Below are 10,000 nucleotides of genomic sequence, written 5' to 3'. Positions count from 1 at the left end.
TCCCTCTCTCCAATCCCTCTCTCTAATCCCTCCCTCCCTCCAACCCCTCCCTCTCTCTCTCTCTCTCTCCAATCCCTCCCTCTCTCTCTCTCCAACCCCTCCCCCTCTCTCTCCAATCCCTCCCTCCCTCCCTCTCTCTCTAATCCCTCCCTCTCTCCAATCCCTCCCTCCCTCTCTCTCTCTCCAATCCCTCCCTCCCTCTCTCCAACCCCTCCCTCCCTCGCTCCAATCCCTTTCTCCAACCCCTCCCCCTCTCTCCAATCCCTCCCTCTCTCCTCCCCTCCCTCCCTCCCTCTCTCCCACCCCTCCCTCTCTCTCTCCAATCCCTCCCTCCCTCTCTCCAACCCCTCCCTCCCTCTCTCCAACCCCTTCCTGCCCCTCTCCTATCCCTCCCCCTCTCTCTCCAATCCCTCCCTCCACCTCTCTCTCTAATCCCTCCCTGCCTCTCTCCAACCCCTCCCTCTCTCTCCAATCCCTCCCTCCCTCTCTCCTCCCCTCCCTCCCTCTCTCCAACCCCTCCCTCCCTCTCTCCAATCCCTCCCTCCCTCTCTCCTCCCCTCCCTCCCTCTCTCCCACCCCTCCCTCTCTCTCTCCAACCCCTCCCTCCCTCTCTCCAACCCCTTCCTCCCCCTCTCTTATCCCTCCCCCTCTCTCTCCAATCCCTCCCTCCCCCTCTCTCTCTAATCCCTCCCTCCCTCTCTCCAACCCCTCCCTCTCTCTCTCCAACCCCTCCATCCCTCCCTCCAACCCCTCCCCCTCTCTCTCCAATCCCTCCCTCCCTTTCTCTCTCTAATCCCTCCCTCCCTCTCTCTCTCTCCAACCCCTCCCTCCCTCTCTCTAACCCCTCCCTCCCTCTCTCCAACCCCTCCCCCCCTCTCCAATCCCTCCCTCCCTCCCTCTCTCCAACCCCTCTCTCTCTCTCCAATCCCTCCCTCCATCTCTCCAACCACTCCCTCCATCCCTCTCTCAATCCCTTCCTCCCTCTCTCCAACCCCTCCATCCCTGTCTCCAACCCCTCCCTCCCTCTCTCCAACCCCTCCCCCCTCTCTCCAATCCCTCCCTCCCTCTCTCCCTCTCTCCAACCCCTCCCCCCCTCTCCAATCCCTCCCTCCCTCCCTCTCTCCAACCCCTCTCTCTCTCTCCAATCCCTCCCTCCCTCTCTCCAACCACTCCCTCCATCCCTCTCTCAATCCCTTCCTCCCTCTCTCCAACCCCTCCATCCCTGTCTCCAACCCCTCCCTCCCTCTCTCCAACCCCTCCCCCCTCTCTCCAATCCCTCCCTCCCTCCCTCTCTCCAACCCCTCTCTCTCTCTCCAATCCCTCCCTCTCTCTCTCCAACCCTTCCCTCCCTCCCTCCCTCCCTCTCTCTCTCCAATCCCTCCCTCCCTCTCTCCAATCCCTCCCTCCCTCCCTCTCTCCAATCCCTTCCTCCCTCTCTCCAACCCCTCTCTCCCTCTCTCCAACCCCTCTCTCCCTCTCTCCAACCCCTCCCTCCCTCTCTCCAACCCCTCCACCTCCCTCTCTCCAACCCCTCCACCTCCCTCTCTCCAACTCCTTCCCCTCCCTCTCTCCAACCCCTCCCTCCCTCTCTCCAATCCCTCCCTCTCTCTCCAACCCTTCCCTCTCTCTCTCCAACCCCTCCCTCTCTCTCTCCAACCCCTCTCTCCAACCCCTCCCTCCCTCTCTCTCTCCAACCCCTCTCTCTCTCTCTCCAACCCCTCCCTCCCTCTCTCTCCAACCCCTCCCTCCCTCTCTCCAACCCCTCCCTCTCTCTCTCCAACCCCTCCCTCCCTCTCTCCAACCCCTCCCTCTTTCTCTCCAACCCCTCCCTCCCTCTCTCTCTCTCCAACCCCTCCCTCCCTCTCTGTGTTGTTTGTTCGACTCAAGCTCTCCCAGATAAATTAAGAGCAGGTGGCCGGGGTCTCTCACCTGTGTGCCCGGCTTGTAGACGGTGACTACCTCGCGGATCAGGCGGAGCTCAGAGGGAGTGATTCCTCCCACCAGGAAGAGAAAGAGCAGGCCGTGGTCGCTGGGGTGTGGCCGGCTCACCTAGAGAGGGGTTAGGGATTGGGATAAAAAGAACACGACAGAATTAGCTCATGTAATTTGAACGGAACAAGCTAACCACAACATAATTGAAGGTTATGTTATGGTTGGTGAGCTGAAACTCTGAAGACATGAAGACTCTGAAGACAAACTCTGATCTGTGGAGCCAGATTACAGTTCAGCATAAACTGACTCACTCTCTCTCTCTCTGTCTCTCTATATGTCACTACCCCCTGGGCAAAAACTGGTTGAATCAACGTTTTTTTCCACGTAATTTCTATGTGATGACTGAGTCAAAGTGGAAAACTCATGGGATTTGCTAAAAGCTATCAACGTAAGGAGGGCATTTCGTCTTTTCTTTACCTAACGTTTTACCTAGATCAAATGACATGGCCATTTTTTGTTGATTTCATTCACAATAGTTGACAACTCAACCAAATGTAAATCAAAACGAGACATTAAAGTGAGGTCTGTGCCCAGTGGGCCTCCCCTTCTGTCCTTCAGTCTCTCCTCTCTCTGGTCTGAGTCACTGCCCAAAGCAGTGGTCAGAATGCACTATTCAGTCGAAGGCTTTAAACAACATTCATTCCAGACATACACGGATTTGTACATGAGTGTGAGTCAGAGGGTCTGGTGAGCGTGCTGTGTGTGATTGGTTGGCCTATGGACAATGGCTGTGCTCCATTGGCTGGGAAGTGGCGTCAAGGCCACATCTGCAGTCTTCGAATAATAACCGTGCAATCAAAGCTGCAGGGGGGCGGGACTGGTCCTGCATGGCCTGACATGTGCATCAGGGCTGTTTGCCTGGGCTGGCTCAACATGTGTCTCAGAGTAGGTAGCGTGTATATATGAGTGTGTGTGTGTTTACGTTTAAATATTTGTGTGGATGTGAGACTGAACATGTGTGTGCAATGTTGTAGGTCAGATGGGAATGGGTCTTTGTGTTCATTTTGTATTTCGCATTTGTATGAGTCTTTGTATGCGGGTGTATGCATTTGTGTATTAGCTATACCAGCACACACAGAACAACAGACACAAACACAGCATCTACATGTGCATCCTTAAAGGGGTATGAAGGGGGGGGGGGGGGGGTAAGAAGAGAAAGGGATGAGAAGGAAAGGGAAGCGAACATACTATCAACCAAATTAGAAATGTAATTTTACATGAAGTAAACTTGTGTGACTTGCTTGTTTAAAAGTATTTTCATGGTAGTTGAATAAGTTTGTTTTCAGGGCTGGTTCTAGCCTTTTTGGGGGTCCTAAGTGGGATTTGGTTGGCCCCCCCAAGGGGGTGTGTACCTGGGTATGTGTGTACCCCCCCACATTTCATGAAATTCTACTCATTTTGCCATGAGGAAGAGATTTTTGCAGTTTTAAAGCTAATTTCCTACATTTCTACACATGTTAATGATATCTGAGTGAGAGTGACTATTTTCATCAATGGGGGCCCACTGGAGGTCAGGGCCCCTGGGCACGTGCCCGTCGGTATTCAGCCATGATTACTTAAAAGTTTAGATAACTGGCTAGACTAACTCACAAATCAAAAAGTAGTTAGCTGACATGGTTAATTGAGTGAATACTGATACATTCACTGTTCATGAGAAAAACTGCTGATGAACAACCAGATTTGCACCTTACACTCTCAATTGTAAGTTGAGACCCCGACTGAGTTACAAAACCCCCCAAAACAAATAAACACAAGCGAACCAGTCATGCTTTACATTTTGTACCATCTTTGATTGGTAGAAGATATTTCTGTTCTGATTTCAGATTTTATATATATATATATATATATATATATATATATATATATATTTTTAAATATCTATATATTTTTTTGCTTACAGCACTTGATATTACCAGGTGGACCTCCATCCAAGTACTAACCAGGCCTGACCCTGCTTAGCTACCGAGATCAGGCGTGTTCAGGGTGGTATGGCCCAGGGTGGTATTACCCCATTTTCTCCCTGATTTCAGATTTGAATAGCAGAGAAGTAGACTAAGATTTCATACCCTCTACGTTTTTGTCTAACTTGTTGGGAAAGTGGTCAAAGTAGCTGATTTGTGTCAAAAGTCACAATGTTTACTGATTGTCTCATTCTTAGAATGTGCTCCCCCAGTGCTATAATTAAGCAATAAGTAATCTTGGTTAAACCAGAACTAGTCTTGCGCAATTGGTCAGATGCTCGATTAAATTGAAATCAAATCACATTTTATTGGTCACATATCCAGTACAAGTCAAAAGTTTGGACACACCTACTCACTTAAGGGTTTTTCTAGATTTTCTTTTACTGTTTTCTACATTGTAGAATAATAGTGAAGACATCAAAACTATGAAATAACACACGTGGCGTTGATGTTGCCAACTTCAGCTAACTCAGTCACGTCAAATATTGCACCTTGTACATTAGCTACATTTTCGTTTGTTTTAGCTTTTTCTTCTATTGCCATTGACTTGAATGACATAATAATGACATTGATGCGTGATTTCACCGGGCTCAGAAAAAGTTGATGTCTCGTCTGGACACCGTTTGTTCTCTATGGTACAGAACATTGTTTCCCAGGTCGGAGAGGATGACAGCTAGGCTTATATTAACCTCCGCTGCACCAAACTAAATGCCAGGCTGGAAGCAAGGGGAAATGTGTGCGAGTTGAGAGAAATACAACAGTTGATTCGGACAGCAGTGTAAAAATGATGGTATTCTTATAGAGGCACAGCGATAATGCAGGTGGAACTGTTTGCAGGCGTAGGTGTGCCTGTGTCTGTCAATACAGCATGGCTTGGAATGCTGCTTGTCCAATCAGTATCCAGGATCCAAACAACCCGTTTTAGTCCTATGGTCCCGTGTGGCTCAGTTGGTAGAGCATGGTGTTTGCAACGCCAGGGTTATGGGTTCGATTCCCACGGGGGACCAGTACGGAGGAAAAATTTATGAAATGTATGCATTCACTACTGTAAGTCACTCTGGATAAGAGCGTCTGGTAAATGTTTTAAATGTAGACATTTCGGGAGGTTCCATGACAGTTCATTCAACAGCGGGAACTAAGCTTAATGAAAGTAGTGGATGCGGTTACTAAAACAGCTGTACTTCTTGATTGGTTCAGATCCTCTGTTCTGATTTCAGATTCGAAAAGCAGAGAAGTTGATTAAGAGTTCATATGCCCTATGTTTGTGTCCACGCTGTTGGGAAAGTGGTGAAATGGTAGTTGCTTCAAAAAGTTGAGAGGAAAAGAAGTTGATGCAGTTACTAAAACAGCTGTACGTCTTGATTGGTAGAAGTTATTTCTGTTCTGATTTCAGATTTGAGTAGCAGGGAAACAGACTAAGATTTCATCTCCACGTTTTTGTCCAAATTGTTGGGGAAAGTGATCAAAACTGCATTTTTTTATTTGTTGAGTGGAAAAGTAGTTGATAAAAAGTCCGAAATAAGTTGTACATTATTTAAAGTGCGGCAGCTGAAGCCAGCCACACTAACTACTGTGAAGACAAAATATAACACTTCTCCATACACTCACTCAAACACATTAACACATACTCCCTGTTTGTGCGAGTTAAAAGCGTGCTGCTGACAGACACGTCCTCATTGTCTCCGGCAGACTGAATCAGAGTGGCCTGAGGTTTACAGCGGCGGGGCGCTGAGAAGGAGCCAGGGAGTCTGTACGACTCACAGTCTGTCTAAACAAGACATCACAAAAACTCTGCGATCAAATACACAACCTTCACCTAGAGTACATCTACACTGAGAAGTCTCCTCTTAACGGTAAGGTAGACAGTGAAAGAACATTATGTTCTCTCCAGACTAGAGGGTGTACACTGCATGTGTTTTATGGTTAAAGCATATACTGTAACGGTACAGAGGTCTTATAGAAAAGTAGTTTATGGCATGGTCAGTGAGTTTTATATCAATGTTTTACTGTATGGAGATTGTATGGTACAGAGAACGTTACTTTGATGGTATGGACTTTCTTGGATGGCTGTCTGTTTGGGTCTTCATTTCTGTGAAACTAGGCAATGTTACACAACCAGTCTAATTCTCTATGCAGGCCAGTCACCAGTCTAACTAATACCAGATGTGGGAAAGTCAGACTACTGAAAGGAGTCTGTAGTGTATACAGTGAGGGAAAAAAGTATTTGATCCCCTGCTGATTCTGTACGTTTGCCCACTTACAAAGAAATTATCAGTCTATAATTTTAATGGTAGGTTTATTTGAACAGTGAGAGACAGAATAACAACAACAAAAAATCCAGAAAAACGCATGTCAAAAATTTTATAAAATGATTTGCATTTTAATGAGGGAAATAAGTATTTGACCCCTCTGCAAAACATGACTTAGTACTTGGTGGCAAAACCCTTGTTGGCAATCACAGAGGTCTGACGTTTCTTGTAGTTGACCACCAGGTTTGCACACATTTCTGGAGGGATTTTGTCCCACTCCTCTTTGCAGATCTTCTCTAAGTCATTAAGGTTTCAAGGCTGACGTTTGGCAACTCGAACCTTCAGCTCCCTCCACAGATTTTCTATGGGATAAAGGTCTGGAGACTGGCTAGGCCACTCCAGGACCTTAACGTGCTTCTTCTTGAGCCACTCCTTTGTTGCCTTGGCCGTCTGTTTTGGGTCATTGTCATGCTGGAATACCCATCCACGACCCATTTTCAATGCCCAGGCTGAGGGAAGGAGGTTCTCACCCAAGATTTGACGGTACATGGATGTTCATTGGCAAACTTCAGACGGGCATGTATATGTGCTTTCTTGAGCAGGGGGACCTTGCGGGCGCTGCAGGATTTCAGTCCTTCACGGCGTAGTGTGTTACCAATTGTTTTCTTGGTGACGATGGTCCCAGCTGCCTTGAGACCATTGACAAGATCCTCCCGTGTAGTTCTGGGCTGATTCCTCACCGTTCTCATGATCATTGCAACTCCACGAGGTGAGATCTTGCATGGAGCCCCAGGCCGAGGAAGATTGACAGTTCTTTTGTGTTTCTTCCATTTGCGAATAATCGCACCAACTGTTGTCACCTTCTCACCAAGCTGCTTGGCGATGGTCTTGTAGCCCATTCCAGCCTTGTGTATGTCTACAATCTTGTCCCTGACATCCTTGGAGAGCTCTTTGGTCTTGGCCATGGTGGAGAGTTTGGAATCTGATTGATTGATTGCTTCTGTGGACAGGTGTCTTTTTTATAGGTAACAAGCTGCGCTTAGGAGCACTCCCTTTAAGAGTGTGCTCCTAATCTCAGCTCCTTACCTGTATAAAAGACACCTGGGAGCCAGAAATCTTTCTGATTGAGAGGGGGTCAAATACTTATTTCCCTCATTAAAATGCAAATCAATTTATAACATTTTTGACATGCGTTTTTCTGGATTTTCATGTTGGTATTCTGTCTCTCACTGTTCAAATAAACCTACCATTATACTTTTTTCCCTCACTGTATACCTTACCCACAAGCCCAAATCTCCATATCCCCTGTGCCAAATCTACATAAACCTCTGGCCCAATCTCTATATCCAACACATCTCAGCCAAATATGACCCTTTCATAACTAGACCTCTCACGTGTATGTGTGTCTCTTCTGTGTGTGTGTGTGTGTGTGTGTGTGTATATATGTGTGTTGGTTCAGTCTCTCACCTTCATGAACATACTGAAGCCAGTCTTGAGCAGGTCGGTGAGGCCTCCAGACATGTGTTCTATGTCGGGACACTCAGGTCTGTCTGGGTGGAAGATCTCCTCTAGAACCTGTCTGAGGAACGGACGGTACGTCGCCTGGAGAACACACAGGAACACAGAGGAACACAGAGGAACAGGGCCAGTCAAAACACAGTACACATACATCACTAGTTAGCGGCTGGCGATTAAAAGCCTGTTCCCAGTCCTGTTGCTTTTTCCTTGTGAGTTATGACATATTGACAACAAAGTGGATGGGGAGCGATATATAGCACAGGGACTGTTATATGGTTGTAAATTGAGTGGTACTGTGTATTAGGTCTTTGTGCTAGTTAGGTATCTGTGAGTTGTGTCTGTCTGGGTTGTTAGAATAAAGAAAGAGGGTTTGTGCGTGAAGAACCCTCATCTGTGGTGTGACCAATGATGTACAGTATATATAAACCCTGGATTGCTAATGCTACGTATTGGCCGATTTGAAGCCACCAGCCGCCATATTGGTACTCCCCAGAAGGAGCGGTCCTCCATAGGAATGAAGGGAATTCTACAGTATTTCAATAAAATATTTCAAGGACAAAATCAAGTGTATTTTTGTATTTCTTTGTTGAGGTGGGGACAGTAATATTAGTAAAAAACAGTTGAACTTAATTTAAAATAATTAATTAAGGTGTATGTAATAGAATATACTATGAAGGAGAACCAAGATGGTTGCACGGCGGCTTCAATACAGCACCCCGTCAGCCATCCAGGGTTTATGCACATCATTGGGCGTGACCCTCCAGTCCCCTCCATTACTGGACGGATGAGAGACGCTGTGATGTGATTAACTATGAAGGAGATTTATAAACCCCTCACCTCTTTAAGGCAAGCCTCTCATTGAATTTAGGATGGTCCATGCAGATGAGATGATGGTATTGAGTTGTTTATGAAAGGGTCATTGTTGCTCGGGATGAAAACAACTTGTTTTCAGTTATGAGCCAGTGTGTTGTGGTGGGTGTTGCTAAAGACAAGTGTTTGTGTGTTAAGTGTTTGTCTGTGTGTGTGTGTGTGTGCGCTGATGATTTTGGTCTGGAATAACCTTGTTGATTAGTACACTGTGTTGAGTGTTGTGAGGCTCATACACTGATTGCGCAGCCGAGCTTGTCAGCCAGGCAGGTTGTTAGGCTATTCGCTAGGTGAATATGGCTGAATAGTCAGTGCGACGTGACCTAACCTGCTCCACCAAAACACCCAACCGCTACAGGCAGGGCATTCCGGTTAACCCTGGTCCAACAACATGCCCCTACAGATACACACCCAGGAGGTGTACATTTCCCAAGCTGCACAAGGCATCACTGCCCTTCTAACACACACACACACACACACACACACACACACACACACACACACACACACACACACACACACACACACACACACACACACACACACACACACACACACACACACACACACTCAACCCGACTCGGAGAGGAAGAGTTCGACTTTCTTCATTTAATAGCCCTTCGAGAGATATATTTATTCTACATTTATTCTATCACACTAAGAGCACTCTATCCCTTCAACACGCTACTGAATTTCAGTTTAAAAGTTCAACCCCAAAGTGCTGGGAGTGAAGGAGAGGGCACTATGAAAAGACCTACATGAATACAGTTATCGTCATGCTATGATGTCGTCTTAGGTCTCTCTTTATGCAGTGCTGTGGTGTCTCTCTTGGTGTGGTGTGTTGAGCCCTATATTGCACCTGATAAACACAATACTCAAGAATATCGCTTTCAGAGAAACACACACAAGAGAGAGGAAAAACTAAAAAGAGCGAATGAGTGAGAAAGAGAGAAAGGGAGAGAGAGTGCAAGGAAGAAAGAGCGGAATTCATTGAATGAAGGTTTAATCTGCCCAGCTACCGAGGCCTATAAAGCTGCCCATTTTTAGATTACAAGATAACCAGACCAAGGATTCAAGATGGAGTTTTTTATGTGAGAGAAGTTCCCCAAGTGAACAATGAAGCCCCAAAGTGTGGCAGAGCTATATGAGAATACTCTGAATAGCAGGGCTTTATGAGAATACTCTGAATAGCAGAGCTATATGAGAATACTCTGAATAGCAGGGCTTTATGAGAATACTCTGAATAGCAGGGATTTATGAGAATACTCTGAATAGCAGGGCTTTATGAGAATACTCTGAATAGCAGAGCTTTATGAGAATACTCTGAATAGCAGGGCTTTATGAGAATACTCTGAATAGCAGGGCTTTATGAGAATACTCTGAATAGCAGGGCTTTATGAGAATACTCTGAAT

General features: G+C 46.6%; 1 protein-coding gene across 1 annotated transcript in view; it reads right to left on the bottom strand.

Annotated features, from left to right (window-relative positions):
- The window catches only part of LOC106584113 (sec1 family domain-containing protein 2), a 163,067-nt gene that overhangs the window by 2,911 nt on the left and 150,156 nt on the right, over positions 1-10,000 (bottom strand). The window contains exons 7-8 of the mRNA XM_014168979.3: positions 7,670-7,804; positions 1,930-2,049 (exon numbers count right to left, since the gene is read on the bottom strand). Coding sequence (XP_014024454.3) covers positions 1,930-2,049; positions 7,670-7,804 — 255 coding nt within the window. The remainder of the gene's footprint in view (positions 1-1,929; positions 2,050-7,669; positions 7,805-10,000) is intronic.

Source organism: Salmo salar, chromosome 23, assembly GCF_965601325.2.
Source record: "Salmo salar chromosome 23, fSalSal1, whole genome shotgun sequence".
Taxonomy (NCBI): domain Eukaryota; kingdom Metazoa; phylum Chordata; class Actinopteri; order Salmoniformes; family Salmonidae; genus Salmo; species Salmo salar.
Note: the sequence above shows the minus strand (reverse complement) of the source record. Positions and strands in the feature narration are given on the sequence as shown.